Source organism: Oreochromis aureus, linkage group 15 (assembly GCF_013358895.1).
Source record: "Oreochromis aureus strain Israel breed Guangdong linkage group 15, ZZ_aureus, whole genome shotgun sequence".
Taxonomy (NCBI): domain Eukaryota; kingdom Metazoa; phylum Chordata; class Actinopteri; order Cichliformes; family Cichlidae; genus Oreochromis; species Oreochromis aureus.
In genome coordinates, this window is record NC_052956.1 from 33787495 (window position 1) to 33805165 (window position 17671).

Sequence of the window (17671 nt, forward strand, 5' to 3'; positions counted from 1 at the left end):
TCTTAGTGTTTAAGTGTTTGTATTTATGAGCCAGTGAGCTGAAATGAGACACAATAACATTTATTTTTAAAAAGATAATAAGGATTAAAAAAAATATAGAGAAATGTTGCTTTCCTTTAGTCATTAAAATGTGTACATATAGCATGCCACATAGTCACCTAATTGTTTTTTTTTAGTATTAATGCAAATGAAAACATTTTGAATACATTAAAGGTTTAACGACCGAACAGATTAAAACATTTCATTAAAATAGTTTGTAAGTTAAAATGATGCTTTGCATTTCAGCCCAACTAACCTTACTTTCTTAATGACTCAGATAATAAAAAGGTAATATAGGCAGGTAGGTATAGGTATCCTTATCTAACAACATACATTCACTCAGCGTGGCATTTCCATCTTCACATGAGATTAGTTTTGTAATAAATAGTCCCAACAGGCCTTTATGTGTGTCTAAGGCAAGAGAAAATACAGTTGTAGGCACAGTGTTAGTATTCTTGCCGCTGTCTGCCACAGTTTCTGCTGTGCTGTTATTATGTCAGCAGGTGACAGCATTTTACTGGGAAAACTTGTTTGCTGAAGAGGAGCAACAGCTTGTATCCACATTCTGTTTAGAGATGACCTGCTGCCTAAAACATGGTCAGCTGTAAAGTCGATTCAGTGTTATGGTCAGTGTCTCTTTATGAGCATGTATTAATGCACTTATGTTGCTGTTATTTTCTTCCTTATTAAATTCCACAAACACACTGCAAGTGTTCCTGAGCGCACAAAAGTGTCTTTTAAGTGACAGCTGTGCAACAACTGCATAAACAATTTTCAGCAAAGTGAAATTGCAGTTAATCGTCAAGTTTCAATGCTTTATGTATCTTATGATTCATTTGTTTTTAACCATCTTTAATTTTCATATTTTTGTATTTAGACACAACCATCAAATCAGAGTTTTTCCCAACAAGCTACACATGCTCATCTAAAATTAACACCTAATGTTCTCATTTATTTTACTGTATTTTGTTGTCAACTGACTGCTTGTCTGTGAAAAGTGCTTTATAAAAAACCTGCACTTTACTTACTTATTTATTTACTACTGTATGTAGTCTATATAATAGTAATATCATATATATAATAGTAATATAATAATACAATAGTAATTTACATCAAAGTTCAAAATATGGCTTTCATTTCACAATATTTATTTATTTATAAAAAAAAATAACTGGAGAACTCGAACAGTGTCCTGTCCTTGGTAACGGCTGAGTGAAATATTAATGTGTTTGTTATCGCTACTGTTTGCACCTGCAAGTGTTGCATTATAGCAATTTAAATGTTTACATAATGGTGTAATAAAAGGCTTTGTTAATGTTGTGTCTGTACTTAATGGGGCCATTGTCCTGTGTGGAGGTTCACAGACATTAGAATAAGGTGATGCAAGAACCATTCACTGCTGTTTAAAGAACTGGGAGCAGCTTGAGACACACGTTTTACTCTTCACAGCTTGTTCAGCCTGGACAGCAGTAGTATGTTGTAAAGGAGAGGCTGATAAAGTGTTTTAATAACACTATCAGACCATATAATAAAATATAAGCTATCTAAAGCAGTGGAGTCAAACATAAGGGCCAGAAGGTTCCCGTTCTCTATGGCTTTGCAAAGTGTGAATATTAACAACACATTTATGGGGGGTTTTTACTGTGGTGTTTAAACTATTTTTTCACAAGATGTAAAATATGTGGAAAGTTAAAAGCATTTTTAATCTACATCAGTTTGTTCAATAAACAAAAACATAAAATACTACTGTTGTTTCTGTATAGGCTTTTCCACTGTTGTCTGTACATTGTAATGCATGTGTCAGGGCAGTTGCTTTACAGAAAATCGATTTATTTTGGAAGCTGAAACATGTGCAAACATAAATAGAAATTACATATATATATATATATATACAGCATGTCAGTCTTGACTGAAAAAGTCACTTGGATGAGTGACAAAACATTTCTCCATCTGAAATCGCTACGTCCAGATGAACACATTCAACTTTTTGGGATTTCCTTACCAGGATGATTGAACATGCATCAAGACATTCTAAATAACTGCACATTTTTCTGTCCAGTTATGCTTTCATAGCACTGGCAGTGCTGTAGCGATGTCATTATGAAAAATGATGCTCCAAACTAATGACAGTCTTTTGTGCACGTTCAGTCCCCGCACATAGCACTGCTGTCACAATTTTTCATATTTTTTAAGAGCATGACTTTCAGGTGCTGTTATAATGGCTGTAGCTTTAGGCCTGCTACTTCCTCTTTTGTCCTCCACCTGTCCAGTTTGATCAAAACTGCAGAGTGTGCCAAGATATGCCAACCTTTCAGCTTATTGTTATTTGAGAATCATCTTATAGGCATAATAATACTATTTTATGCTATAAAAATGACTTTTTACTTTCGGGGATTCAACTAAAGCAGTAGTTCTTAACCTGGGTTCGATCGAACCCTAGGGGTTCGGTGAGTCGGTCTCAGGGGTTCGGCAGAGCCTCCGCCATGACATGCACGGCTCATTTTGTGCACCAGTAAAAAGCATATCTATGTCTTGAATTTGAAAAAAATCATATTTTATTTTTCACTAAAGAGGGGTTCAGTGAATGCGCATATGAAACTGGTGGGGTTCGGTACCTCCAACAAGGTTAAGAACCACTGAACTAAAGAAATGGGAATGAATGAATGTTATGCAACTAGATGTTTTTTCATTTCCTCCATTATCTCCCTAACCTGTGTTCACTTTTGAGAGCACAGGTTAGGGAGATGGTGGGGACAATAAACACGAGGCTAAATTTGACATGTGTCGGATCACTGTCTTTATTCAAGAATAATTCATCTTAAGTATAAAAACAAGAAATGGGTAATAGCTACATGTGTGTTTGTGTGTGTGCATAATATACATACTTTACTTGTTGTATCCAAATCAGGTAATTAGGAAGATGCAACACAGCTGGGCAAAACAAGGCACAGGTGAACTAAGTGAGACAAATGACAGGGAAAGCAAAAATGAACATAACACAAGCAGGACAATAGACTGTCAAAATAAAACAGGAAACTACCGTGGAGACATACAGACTTAACAAACACAAAGCGAGAATAAACAGGCTCAAAGAGAGTCTGTTGTACTTTGTTGTGCATGCCTTCTAACTGCTGATTTATCCTCTGGATTTCTTGAAGTGTACACTACAGGTCTTCCTGTATTTTCTCTTGTTGCTGTTTTTGCACCTGCATTTCAGTGTATTTGCTAGCCTTCGTTGTGTTTCTCGATGTTCTGAAGCTTGCAATCCATTTCTTTCTGTTTTAATTCCTGTCGCTCTTTCTCTTGAAGAAAAGCTTCATTTCTGTGCAGTGTTTTATCAAGCCTTATTTGCAGCACTCTGCATTTTGTCTCCGTGTCTTGGAGTTTGCACTGCATGTCTTTCTGTTTTATGCCCTGTTGATTTTCTTTGGGGGTTTTTTCCAGGCCTTCATCGAGCTTTCCTTGGAGCTCCTGATTCTTTCTGTACATATTCCTTGGAGATCCAACTTTATTTCCCCAGTAACAGCTTCCCTGTCTTGAAGCTGGTCGGACATTTCTTTTAATTCAGTGCTCTTTTTCCTCTTTTCTTTAATCAGGAACATAATCTGCTCTCATGCTTGACCAAACATGATTCCCCAGCCTTCATTAGTAATCTTTATGTTGGGCTGGCATTGCGTATTGTTAGTTTTTTGGTCTTGTCTGTTCATGAGAAATTCGTTGTGCATTTCTTCCAAGTGTTTATTTTGTGCCTCCATTTGTCTGCACTTCTCCTCTAGTTGACGTTTCTCTTCCTCAGTTTGTTTTTTTTTTCTGTTCTATAGATCGTAGTTTTCGTTCCTACTTTCCTGTAATGCCCTTTGGACGGATAAGACGCCATCTGGGAAAATTGGCTGGCCACTCCAAGAAGGACGCTGGCTGCTGAGGTGGAGCGTTTGTAAGTCTAACTTTGATTCTGATTTTCCTTTTTTGGTTAAACAAATGCAAATAAAATGTAATAAACTTTCCATCTCCCCATCATCACTGTTACAAAAGCACCGGTTTAATTAAGACGAACCTTTTTACTAGGGTTTAACACATTTTCACACACGCACACACACACACACACACACACACAAACAGACAGACACACACACACACACACACACACACACACACACACACACACACACACACACACACACACACACACACAGACACACACACACACACACACACACACACACACAGACAGACACAGGTCCCCAAAGTCAGGGTCCTGCCAAGGTGGCATATTTTGTTAAAAAAGTAAACTTTTTGGCTTAAAATGACGACAGCACAAAAATTGTTCTATAGTTTTAATTTTTATCTCAAGCATATTCATCATCCTATTCCATCACCATATTTTTATGACCATATATTTTTGGGGCATATGATTATTAATTATTACCTAATTATGAACTATCATAATTTTATGATATTCATAAAAAATATAACTGCCATTAACTTTTATTACTTCCTTTATTACTGTCCTAAGTCATAAATGATTTGACAGGGGGCCATAAATCACTGGTTTGACATAAAGTACCAATATCCCTCCTTGTGTGGACACAGCACTGGTTCATCCACTGAATTTGGTAACTTCTATGCCTGAATGATTTATATGTCAGTGTTAACTGGCTTAACAAACAAACAGCATCCCTCTGAAAATGGTCAGGAACAAGGACTCAAAATGGGTGAAAACACAGCCAAAATCCAAGAAAAGCTTTTAAAGACCATCATAAAGTCTGTAAAACGTTTGCTCACAACCACTTTAAAAAATTACATGAGAATCTGTCTCCTTGGAAGCAAAATATAATGAAATGAGGGGTGTCCAAGACTGTGTTGGTGGAGGGTATTCTTTGTACTACGAGTTTTCGTTGTTCCTCCCACCAGCAGGTGTCGCCATCACATTTATCACTGTGCTAATCAGACATTTGCTCACCCGTCAGGTCGTGGATGCAGTCTACGGATAAAAGCAAAAAACTTCTCTTTCCCGTAAGATTTTATCTTCGTATCGCCCTTCACGGCTGGTGGATTAGTGTGTTTGACTGTGGGTTTATTAATGTTGTGTTGTTAAGTCAGGGAAACGTATTATCTGCGCGGAAACGCACACACCGGCTCAGGTTCGCCTCATCTGTCTCCCTGTTGCATGTCGCGTTCACTGGTATCATTGTGAAACTGAATGTAAAATTTCATGTAAACGTCAGTGCCGACCGGGACTGGTTTGTTTCAAACAGAAAACATAAAATGTTCGTCTCTGAGCTGTTAGACCAGAAACTAGCTAACGAGCAGCAGCTGGAGAGTTGAACTTTGAACTCGGAGTTTTTCAGCACTTTCAGAGATTAATAAAGGCTGTAGTAGTGTTTAAACTACACATGTGGTATTTTTCTCACAGAGGTTCGCAGTTTGTGTATATATATAATATACTTTGTGCACATAAAATTGCTTTTAGGTTTTAAGTGAGAAAACAGTGCGGTGCAAAATCAACAAATAATAGGGACCAAGTAGTCTTCTCGCTAAATCTCACGATATTTTAGTATTTGACAAGTAATTTACACAGGCACGTGCATTTACACTCACAGGTGTCTAGCATTATATTTCCTCTCTCCCTGTGTTAGAAGATCAAGTTGTGTCATTTGTTTTACTCCTTTTATGACAGTTTGTTTAGTACAATGAATCTACCTATCCGCTGGCTTTCCCTGCATGAACCCTAACTGTTTATTGTCTTTTTCCTTCTTCTCCACAGATGATTGTACTTTCTCCTGTCTGAACATCATGCTTCCCCGTGCGGGTAAAGAGTTTCTGGTCCGCATACAGTTCTCCTGGAGGCCGTTCTTCCAGGGCCGCTACCTGCTGGTCACCAATATCATGAGTGGAGGGGTGATGCTGTCTCTGGGAGACATCCTGCAGCAGACTCGGGAGAAACACAGGGATCCTGGCAAAATCAGAGACTGGAGCCGAACAGGTGACAGAGTTTTGTGTGTTTAATGTCATACGTCATCTTCTTATTTTGGCTGATATGCAGGAGAGCTCCAGATCTGTACAGTTTCTAAAATAAAAATGTAATGAACTCAAGTAATTTTGGACAAAAGCATCTGCATTGTTGTTAGAATTATCTTTTGATTTTGGAATACAGAGGAGAGCATGCCAAAGAACATATGCAAAAACAAATGTAGTTGTCAGCAGTAAGGATTCTGCCAACAGGATTATGCATAAACACTTTTTAAAAAAATAATTCTTACAAAATAAAAAAGGAACTCCTACTCTTTTGTAATAATCTCATGTTGGGCTGTCATGATTTATTTCATGCACGGCTGTTCTCTGTTTGGCTTCAAAGCTCGCATGTTTGCCGTGGGCTGCTCCATGGGTCCGCTCCTGCACTACTGGTACATGTGGCTGGACAGAGTGTATGCAGGCAAAGCTCTCAAAACCTTGGTCAAGAAGGTTGTGGTGGACCAGCTGGTTGCTTCCCCGACTCTGGGCGTGTGGTATTTTTTAGGTGAGAAAGATTTTACTGGTACTAAGTACGCTCTTCTCCTCCTGCTTCTCACACATTGTTCAGGGTGTGAGCACCTGAACAGTTTGTCAGTGACGCGCACACACGCACACTTCAGAGATCAAGTACAGAGGCAAAGGTTGCGCATAAAGATGTGGATAAGGAAAAACCCCGCGTATGTAATAAGACGTATATGGAGTTCAAAGGGTATCTGTTTCGAAGAGGCTCAAGTTTAGCAGTTCATGTTTATAAGAGAGCTTATCTGAGGGTGGTTTTAATAAAGGGTGGCGCTGACGCACGTCTGACAGAAAACTGTGTTTATCGCAGGTATGGATCTCATGGAGGGGCGCAGTTTATCCGAAGGATGGGCGGAGTTTAGAGGCAAGTTCTGGGAATTTTACAAGGTAAGTATACCGGGAGGTTGAACATTAATTGTTCTTCATTCATCCCAACTGAAATTCTTCTTTGTCTTTAACTGAAGATGAGAATTTAGCGTTTAAACTGTAACTGAACATTGAATAACATAAAATATAACCGTGCTCTACACAGCGAACAGAGGAACTTTACGTGTTAAGACTATAAGTTTCATATAGAAATTTAGCTCTGTGCTCTTCTAGCTGTCTTAAATCTTGAGGTTGTTGTTGTTACTCAGAAGGTTAAAAAAAAACAACAACCCAGCAGGCCAGATAAAACCTCCCAGTCTCAGCTGGGAACCTGCCGGGCAGACGGAGCACACTTCCCTCCTCCTGTCTGTTTCTGCAGTGTTTGCTCTGGGTAATTTGTACCTGCTTGTTTATCTTAATGTGTGTTGTTCTTGCTGACAGGCAGACTGCTGTGTTTGGCCCGCTGCTCAGATGATCAACTTCTACTTTCTCTCGCCCAAGTTCCGCGTCGTGTACATCAACTTTGTCACCTTAGGGTGGGACACCTACCTCTCTTACCTCAAACACAGAGTAAGTCAACCACACAGGAAGTTTTTGGTTTTGTTACCTCTTATTTTACCAATGAACAGCTGTACAGTGCTGTGTGCAGCTCCTCCCAGCTGTGTGTGTCTGTCTGCATACACATTTCCACTGGGATGGCGAATGGAGCTGAAACTGTGTGTCGCTGGAAGCAGATGGTATGTGTCTGCTCTGTGCTGATTGGCTGACAAGTGGGCTGAAATATGGAAGAGCGTGACAGTGGAGTTCACCAGGAATGGAAGAACTATGGAGAAAATTTCAAAGATTAAGAAAAGCAGTATGGAAAGCGCAGGCAGCTACAGTGGACACTATTCATTGTTTGTAACAGTTTCACTTCAGCTCTTTGAATGTCAAATGAACTCTCTCTCCATGGCTGGTTGACCAACAACAGCACAAGAGAGAATGATCTACAGACCGGTTGCACCACATACTTTGTATGCTGCCTCCATCATACAGCAGAGCTCCCTGCAGATAGACAGGCCATCCCTGGACTGCCAACGCCGTCCCTGCTAAACCATAGGTTCCAGTATATGGGCAACCAGTCGGAGGAAAGCTGCTTTAAGCAGGAGGCTGACAGTGGGTGAACTGAGGGGCTCTACAAAGGCTCAGTATGAGCTCAAAAGGATTAATACGGTATATTGGGACTCTTACTCACCAGCGCTGCCCATGAGGTTTATTGCATCTCTGACTTGTCTAATCACTTATGTGCAAAAGTGAAGTGATGTTGATCATGTCAATGCATCCACTGATTAGTTTTGTCTTGACAGAAAGACGACCCCAATGCTGAGCTGGCATCAGACAGCAATGGTGCGGATGTACAGAAGGAAGTGCTGCCACAGTCCGAACCGTTGGAGGAGAAGGCTTAAAGAAGCTCAGTAGAGATGATACGTGTTGCTGTTTTTATGCATTTATACTCTTCCTCCCTTTGGAACTGCTGCGGGACTGTTGTGTGCATGCAACAGTGTGTGGTCCTGTGTTTGTCACTCAGATTTAAACTGATGCGTCTCTGGGAAGTTTGAAGTTAAAGTGCTGGTACACGTCTTCTTAACTCCCAAATAGTTTAAATGTGTCTGTTTATGTGTGAATGATGTGAGCATGGATGAGAAGCTGTTTCACTGCCCTCTGGTACAGCACTTACTGTCAGGGTGAATTGAGCGGCCATTAGGGTGAAGGTTTAAAAACTCCCAACAGTCATTGGACCCGAAGTTTAAACCTGACTCTAGTAATGCTTTTACTTTATTTTTTTAATATGCTTTATTTAAAAAAACAAATCAATATTGATATGAGAGAGCTCTACTAAATAACTGCTTCAACAATAAACCGTGTCTTTGAACATTGCCTTAAGATATCATCCAGTGCTGCGCTTGTTTTAATATCAATCGCTCCATTTAACTTGTCCCTCTGAGCTCCAATGAAGCATGATTCTGGATCTATCTGTATTTTGTCATATCACATAGAATAACTGTTGAAAATAAGTAATTTTTAACTGTGCAGTAGTTTTTCACTAGTTACTGTAAAATTGACTGTTTCTATCAGTTTAATTTATTGATGATTTTTTTTTTTTTAGCTTTGGCAGGTCCAGTGATGATTTAGTTTATGTGATGATGGGGGGAGAAAAACCATAAATGGTGTCAGCATAAACACTGTGAGGGTGGGGAGCGACACATATTTATTATATGAAATATTTTCCCAGAGTTCTCCACATAAAATGTATCATTGGTGTACTACCGGTGTAAAAGAGAAGCCATGTATCAGAGGTCTGCTGAGATTTCTGAATGCTGAAGAATTTATTTTCAAATAATTTCAAATGAAATAAAAAAATTTCTTTTGGCACTTTTGTGGCTCTATCCTAATTATCCATACAATTTAGTTTAGACACATTATGTTACAATGTATTATGAATATTCAACCAATTGAGAATTAAATAGGATAAAGAGAAAAAACAAAGAGAAAACTGAATATCTACAGCAGATGAATGGTGTTTGAAAGTCATGTCCTTTTGAAAAATGAAAACATCCAGAAAAGACCCGAAACGTTACCTGAGAGACACACCTGACCCTTCAGCTGATCACTACTGTTCACTGAGGCCTCATCAGAAATGGTCTCAGGTGAAGGATGGATGCCAAGAAGTCAAATTTACACAACAACTGGTCTGTATGTATAAAGTTTAAGTGATGTACACAATATCAAAAACCTTAAAAAGCAATGAAAGAAAGTAAAGTTGAAGACTGGACTTAAAAAGAATAACATGCGAGGCAGAAATAAACTCCACTGCACCTGATTCAACAAAAGTGTCAAACGTGCAGTGGACAAAATGATTTTCTTGTTGCATTGAAAATAAAGTGTCCAGCTGTGTGCTGCAGCATAAGCAGCCTGCACAGTAGCAGAGTGAAAGACCTGGGATAGCATGGGTCATTGCAGCTGGCAGCATGAGACAACTTTCATGTTTAAAATCTATTTTAGAAGTAAAAACTAATCTGCAGCTGCCTGCAGCAAGAATAGAAGCAAAAGCAAACACACACAACCTTGTTTAAATATTGACTGATAGTGTGAAGGGTTTAATGCTTGATATGCAACAGCCTGTGTTTGGAACACATCCTGCTGTCAAGGATGTAGTTACCCTGCGTGTATGTGTGTGCATGCGCGCGCGTGTGTGTGTGTGTGTGTGTGTGTGTGTGTGTGTGTGTGTGTGTGTGTGTGTGTGTGTGTGTGTGTGTGTGTGTGTGTGTGTGTGTGTGTGTGTGTGTGTGAATGTCACTGATATGACTGTCAGCCACTTCCCCTCTCAACATGCCCGCAACGATGCACCTCACTCTCCTGGTGTCTCTGTTAACAGCGATAGTCATCAGCGGTAAGTCAGCATTTTTCAACAAGTTTTCACTTCTCAAACTTTTGTGTTCAATATGTTTGAGAACCTGAACGTTAGGCTGAAGTCTTGTAAAAGTGCAAATTTATGCAAACAGGAAGCTTTGTGCAGTGAGAGACAGTCCGCCAGTTTGCCTGTGGCAGTGTGGCTCTGGCTTTTGTTTTAAGTGTAATAAGAAGCAACCGTGTGTTATCACAGAAACATTTGTATTCATCCTGTTGCTGTGCATTACTACAAAATTCATATCATAAGTAAAACGTGCAACTGTAAAACATAAGGGGAAGTTAAGGTATATGGGAAGTTCACACCTGGGTGTAGACTGGGGCTAATATTTGATCCGTGAAAGTGAGCCTAAGTCGAGCCTCCTGTAGCAAACACTTTACTGAACACACGTTGCAATTGCTTTAATATTACCTGACCCGCTGCTCCGCGTCAACACAATCTACTTTAAGACACTCGGAGCATGTAGATCATGTCGTACTTTTCTGAAATTTACTTTGTTTTTGTTCTTTTGTCAAGTTTAAAGCCGTTTCTTGCCTCAGAAAGTTGTCACAGCAATCTTACCTTAAGCTCCTCTGGATCTTTGCCCACATCGCTGTGTACAAGTACAGTTATGTGATTTAAAGCTCCTAAACGCTCATGTATTTACCACTTCAAATCTCAGCTTCATCACAGTTTGAAGGTTTTCCGGTGTGATTTCTTTGTACACAAAGCGGATTTTAGGGGTAAAACAATAACAGGTGGAGCAGCTGCAGTGTTGATCAGGACCCCAACCTGAACCCTAAAGTGCCTACACTCAAACACCTGCCAAACTTTGATCCCACACGGCTCCGTAAAGAAATCTGAAACCGCCTTTATAAACAGTCCGGAGCCACAAAGATGATGCACAGATAGATTGTTATTGTATCAGGGGTGTGAATCTAACATACGTAGCTTCCTTAAGATGATTTTATGATAAACGTGGTGTGAGTGGGTGTGGGCGGTGACTAGAAGATGAAACTTACAGAGTTCCACGATGGAAACGAGCTTTGGGTAATGCATCATTACTATCATGTTAATTATGTGTGACTTAAGTAATAGTGGCAAAACTCCAGAATAGTGAATTTAAAGGTGTAGCATTCAAAATTTCTAATCTGTGATAATAAAGCTTATATTTAGGTTAAGGTAGGGTTACTTGATTAAAATGAATCAAATGTGAAATAAGAGCCCACATGACCACTTCAGAATCTCGTGGGATTTATTTTTGTACAATATCTTGCACTCAATAAAACGATTGTTCACCCCTGTCAAGCAATAATTTTGAGTAAAATGCAGCTGAAATATATCCTTATTATAGAGTTTACCAAAAACTTAAATACCAGCCAGGTCCTGTTAGTCTGTGTCAGACATCAAATATGTATTTTGCTATTGAAACTCTGGAAAATTCAATGATCTAAAAGTTGGTTATAGAAAAAAATCATACAAAGCAATTATTTCGTGTCGGAACTGATGATTACAACAACACCATGCTCTGTCGATAGGAAGGGTTAGGGTTAGTGCACAGCGTTAAGCCATGCTTGCCTGCATTAGTGCTCTCATGCATTAAAAACATCCAGTGCAAATATGGAAAAATTTAATTAAAACTTTCTTTGTGGTTTGTTGGCACCTTTAAGATGCCAACAAACCACTTGATCATTACCTCGATAAGGTGTGAATGCAGCATCTTATAGTTATGTGCTGTTTGCTGCTCTGCAGAAACCCCCACTTCCTTCCTCTCATCCACTGCACAAACAACCGCCACCAAACCACAGTCACAAACAACAACACTCCAGACTACCAGTGAAACAACAACACATCCGACTACAGCTGAAACGACAACACTCCAGACTACCAGTGAAACAACAACACATCCGACTACAGCTGAAACGACAGCAGTGCAGTCCACGACCGTCATCACTTCGGCTTCACCAAAAACGCAGCAGACAGACGACACCACTCCCAGCCCACCTCCTCAAACCACAGCAATCAACCAGACATCAAATGAGACAGCTTTGCCAACTGAAACAACGCTCCCATCTGCGTCAGCATCACCAAACATCACTGCAACCACCACTGTGAACACAACCGACACAGGTCAAAAAACATCCAGTCTGCTCTTTTTTGCAATTTTAAAAGAAATTAATGAACTTTTTGGGGTTCAAAGCCAGTGAGAAACAATACAGAGAGACAAATTTATACATAACAGTGCCATACTTTATGACCTAAAGCAAACAAAATGCTTTTGCGTGCACCAAAGATTAAATTCATTCGCATGTTTTGGTGGATTTCTTCTCAGGTTTCACTGAAATCTTGATGACAAGATGCTGAGATAGTATGTGCATTAGATGAGTCTACGCACAGAGAACAGTCTTTTGGGCCAAAAGCAAGAGGTGCTCTTCATCTGCTGCTTAGTTGGACATTGACTCAAACATTTAACCTTATAAATGGGTTCAAATGGACAAGCCTACACGGGCCCCCATTTGGGGTCTGCATGTGGCTTTATTCTGCTCAGAAAGCCCCACAGGAGAGCCACAAGTACCCCACACGGGCATGTTTGCTTCAGTGCAACCTACAGCCGTCATCTGCTGGTACAGCAGTTAATTCACAAATAAATTCCCCTGGGCAGTTGTTTGTTTAAGTCCATTAATAAATGAGGCATAAAACCAATGGTGTGACTTGTGCAATGCAAATATGATTTCTTCTTACATTAGTATAATTTCAGTTGTGTCCTGCAAATATTGCATTTGTTTATCTCATCGTTTCTCTGTTTGTCTCCCCCTCAGGTTTTTCACCCGACTGGGGAAAAGATGACCTGGCGTCAAACCCCGGCCTAGTCGCTATCATTTGCATCTTCTGTATTGTCCTCGCCCTCGTTATCGTGGTATTCACAGTGAAATGTATCCGATCGCCGAGATCCAAATTTGAGAGGCTCGAAGATATGCCGATGGTAAGATAGAAAACGTGACAGATATTCACAGTTCCAGAGGGTGAATCCTAATCTTAATCTTACTGTAGGCCTGGTATACCTCTTAAAAATCAGCACTGAAACACACAAAATGACAAACTTCTTGAATATTGTTTCAAGAATATAATTCATGAGTGAAAGTATGAGGCTCTGCCTGCTATAGGTAACTTCTCCCAGCAGGGGGAGGCACATGCTGGTTATCACGTAGAAAACATGGATTTGCCCGTAACATGGATTTGGAGCTAGGCCAGCACGTTCCAGGATTTTGCTTCACGGGGATGTTAACTGTCAACCCTGCGCCATGAGTAACAAGTGGCACGTAAAAGTTTCCCAGCATTAAATGTCGCCTTCTTCCTGTTCATGTCTCCTTAGTAATGAGGACAGTGGTTTGCTGCATTCTCATTTACACGAACAGGAAGTGTGAGTGGATTGTCAGTGTGTGAAAAGTGTGGTGAGGCTGTCATGACTAATCATTTCTCAAGAGAAGCTTATCATTAGTCCCATCAGTGCGTCCCCAAGTACTTTTAAAATGTTGGCATCTCTCAATCTCTGCTGCAAAGGCCTACTCAAGAATGAGATTTCTGAAAAGCAAACCTTTTCTCCCACACTCACGGAGCACTTACAAGTTCATGTATGTACTCTTGTGTGCAGAGGAAATATCACAAAGGCTTTTCAGATGACCCACAATGAGGCTGCCAATAAGTGTGAAATAGAATTTTTGCTATTCTGGTAACCGCTGCAAAACTAGACCTGCAGCGCTGTACAGACCAGTGTTCTTTATAAGGTGCTCGACGAGTGTAAATCTTTATTGCTGCATGACTGGGCATTGTGCTAGAGTGTACTTTATACCGTACGAGCAACATATCCGACAACATGAGCTGAAAAACAACTGATCCTCCAAAATGAGCAGGTCGGGACTTAATGATAACTTGCAGGGTTAATAAATGACAAACAATTCCCTGTAAAAATGATCTAGATTATATCCATGCATGACCATATCCATGACGCCTTTTTTCCTCACACATTCTTAGCAATTTCCTGACATTATGAGAAAAGAAAATAAGATTAGTATGACACATTTAAGCTTCCCTTCCCTGGAGTTTCTCAACCTCGTCTTCACATGGTAATCCCTTCTGACATTCACCAATTTAACATTTTAAAGCGCGTAAAAAGACGATTTTTTTAGACGCTTGTGTCAGTCAGCTGATTGTCAGTCCTTAACGTTAATTACATTGAATGTGCCTAAAGCGGGACGGAAAAGACTTCACCTCCTGTTAAGCTGAACGGAAAAAATAAAAAATAAAAAAATATGCCTACAGGCAATCACTGTAATCAGATAAAAGAAAAACAACAGAACATATTGTACTGTAAAAGAACCACTTCAGTTCAGATGGTAAAGCAGGTACCGCTGGACATTCAGCGCAGGCACTTTATCACCACACTGACTGCTGTTTAACTGTGAATGGGTTGTTTGTTTTCTGTGAACTCTCAGGGCAAAGTGAATGAGGAGTCTCCGTTCGCCCACTACTCGAAATAACAGAATGCGCTTTGTGGACGCTGAAGGCCCGGGACGAGTCCAACCTGCCGAACGACTCTGACATCATCAGGCTCTTCTTTACGTAGCACTTTATTCAATGCCAGTGGAATATTTTGGCCTCAGCGTTAACCTTTGACCTGCTTAATTCATTTTGGTTTCAATTAAGTGTAATCAGCTAACTACAACTGTCGCTTCCTCCATAATAAAATTTGAAAATCAGCCCTGAAAGGTAAACCTTCATATATAATGTTTGCTAACATTATATATGAACATTATATAACAGAGCTTCTTCTTCTCATCAGTCCCATCGTTGAAGCGCTTCTTGTAAGCACACATAATCTTGTAAGCACTACAACTCAGAATTACACTGTTGATTTAATAAGAGTGCAGAAGTTTTCGATTTTACATAACGCTTTAACAAAGTCATAACTGGAATGCACAAGTCTACAAATGTGATCTTATCTGGAGTGTCATATATGACGTACAACTAATGGGGGCTGAGGTCTTCTGTGCAACCAAAGCTCAGACGCAGAAAGTCACAGTGCTTAGCACATGTTTTAGACCACCAGCCAGTGTAAGGTTTATGCCATAGCTGTCGTAAATTAACAGTTCTGGTACTTACCAAAGTCATTTTTTAATGTTTCTGTAATAGTTAAACCACCAGTGTGCCCAAGCTCTTAAATCAAGATCTTTTTTTTTAATGCTAAAATATAAATATTGTTGTCATGCATTAATTTTAAAATTTACTGGTATAAAAAATAGAATAAAAATAGTAAAGTCATTATTAGTTTAGATTAAATTAGATTAAATTACAGTTACTTACTTGCATTCCTGAACAGGACAATTAGTTTCACTGCATGAACGTCATGCTTGATTAATTTCTGACTTCCTAGAGACTTCCTCAAGTGTGGGTATTAAAAACCTGAATGCAGTTTTTCCATTTGCCTTAAAATACTTTTTTTTTTTTGATTTGTTTTAAATTTTGGCATATTTCTAAAATATTTTTCTTTTGTTTTTCTAATGGCAGGTGGTCTAATAAATGTGTTATGCACTGGAAATATCAGGAAAAACTGTGGGGCCACTGACAGAACCTTTATGGCTAAAAACACTAAACAATAGGCTTGTGTTCTTATTACTGATAAAAAAAAATAAACTTTGTGTATTTGTATGCACTAAAACACCACTAATTATTTCCTATGTTAACTCTAAAACTAATATCAGGTCGTTCACATTAGTCACATCAGAAATGTCTCCAGGTTCAGGACAATCTCGGGACTCTTTTCCAACAAAAAAACGTGCAATTCTGCTTTGTCTTGCTAATCTTGGTAAATGTAAACAGATTTGCTTATGCTTACAGACAGATTCAAATATAGAATTGGATCCTTTCTGCTTTAAATGCTTTAAATAATCAATAACCCTGAGCTAGCCTTCACAAAAATGATAAAAGTCATATTTCTAGACATTTTAATTGTGGCTCAAAGTAACTTTTTTCATGAAATGCTGTCACACTGAGTCTGTGTGGCAAAGCTGCTATCTTACATTAAATTTTGCAGTGACTTGAATGCTTTCCTGCCATTTCAACAAAATGATTTAATAAGTCAGTGTTTTGTAAATCGGGCGATCACATGCTGTGTGCCAAGTACATAATTGTGATGTTTTAATAAAAATAAAAACATTCATTTGGTGTTTTTCACTTTCCTGTAATGTGTCCCTTGTTGCTGCCTCAGGTTAAGATTGCATAAACCTTTTAACCAGCCAGTTATCAGGAGAACACCACAGGCAACTTCCTTTAACCTACTAACTGTTGTCTTCAGCCACGCACCAACATGCCAGATCTCCTCAGACACATGACTCACACTCCAAAGATAAAGAGAAACGTCTCCAGGGCTTGATGGTGAGGATTATCCAAAAAGGCCACGACCATTTAAGAGGACCGGAGATTGAGCCTAAAAAAATGAGTGTCTGGATAAGAGTGTGGTTGGGACCTCATTACCAGGACATGCTGCTGATGAAAAATGGGCTAAGTGAAAGTGTCACCACTCAAGCGGTTTTGTTTGTGTTAGAACTGTAAATATGAGTCATATTTTGCGAGGAAAGCCTTTAACCCTTTAAGAGAGACACAAAGCCACAACTGTGGGAATCTCAGATGTGAGGCGTTAACATGAAAGCCTTGTTTGGTTAAAGCATAAGACCTTTTAAGGATTCAAGTGTATGAGTGTAACTGAACTTTTTTGGATCTAAAGAGTTGCACAAGCTGACAGTGGAAAGTAAAAGAGAGGTTTAAATTCCAGAAAGAAAGACACACTCAGTGAAAAAGACTCTATGTGTGCGAGAGAACAAACACAGGGCAAATTAGGACTGGCTGAAAGATCGATCTTGTTAAATTCCTCAGATACCACTGCACTACTCTTGTTTTTATTGTTAATGCTGAGATAAGAACAGGGAAAAACAGCACTGCAATCAGGTCAGATGGCATATCAGGGAAAGAGCTATTTAAGTATCTCTTAAACTTTGATCTTTTGTTGTAATGACCCAAATCTGCTGATGAACTTACTTTGTGAAAAGTAATTTCCCATAATTTTCTGAGAACGCACACAATCATTAGGAACGCAAAACACACTTAGTAGCCTTGACGCAAACAAGTATTTAAAACTTTTTTCTTTTTTTTTTGTAAAATCTTCCACTTTTTTTCAATACTGGACTCAAACATAGACAAATTCACAACGATGGCTGATGGTCACTGGCCACTTTGTAAGGTACCCCACAAATT

At 39.3% G+C, this 17671-nt stretch overlaps 2 protein-coding genes across 5 annotated transcripts; both read left to right on the forward strand.

Annotated features, from left to right (window-relative positions):
- The first annotated feature begins 4976 nt into the window (after positions 1-4976).
- mpv17l2 (MPV17 mitochondrial inner membrane protein like 2) lies at positions 4977-8952 on the forward strand. Of its 3 annotated transcripts, none has more exons than XM_039598504.1 (6): positions 4977-5107; positions 5804-6022; positions 6395-6556; positions 6881-6957; positions 7378-7506; positions 8283-8952. In XM_039598504.1, the coding sequence occupies exons 1-6, from the start codon at positions 5014-5016 to the stop codon at positions 8379-8381; spliced, it is 780 nt and encodes a 259-aa protein (XP_039454438.1). In that variant the 5' UTR covers positions 4977-5013; the 3' UTR covers positions 8382-8952. The 3 variants fall into 3 exon arrangements, with proteins under 3 accessions (XP_039454438.1, XP_031593265.1, XP_031593273.1); XM_031737405.2 differs by having other exon boundaries at positions 4977-5052; XM_031737413.2 differs by having other exon boundaries at positions 5070-5180.
- A 1275-nt stretch (positions 8953-10227) lies between these two features.
- Positions 10228-16578, forward strand: LOC116318232 (integumentary mucin A.1-like). 2 transcript variants are annotated; one of them, XM_031737188.2, is made up of 4 exons: positions 10228-10366; positions 12116-12493; positions 13183-13346; positions 14857-16578. In XM_031737188.2, exons 1-4 carry the CDS (start codon positions 10306-10308, stop codon positions 14899-14901), a joined length of 648 nt encoding a protein of 215 aa, XP_031593048.2. In that variant the 5' UTR covers positions 10228-10305; the 3' UTR covers positions 14902-16578. The 2 variants fall into 2 exon arrangements, with proteins under 2 accessions (XP_031593048.2, XP_039454354.1); XM_039598420.1 differs by lacking the exon at positions 12116-12493 and having other exon boundaries at positions 10236-10366.
- The last annotated feature ends 1093 nt before the right edge of the window (positions 16579-17671 follow it).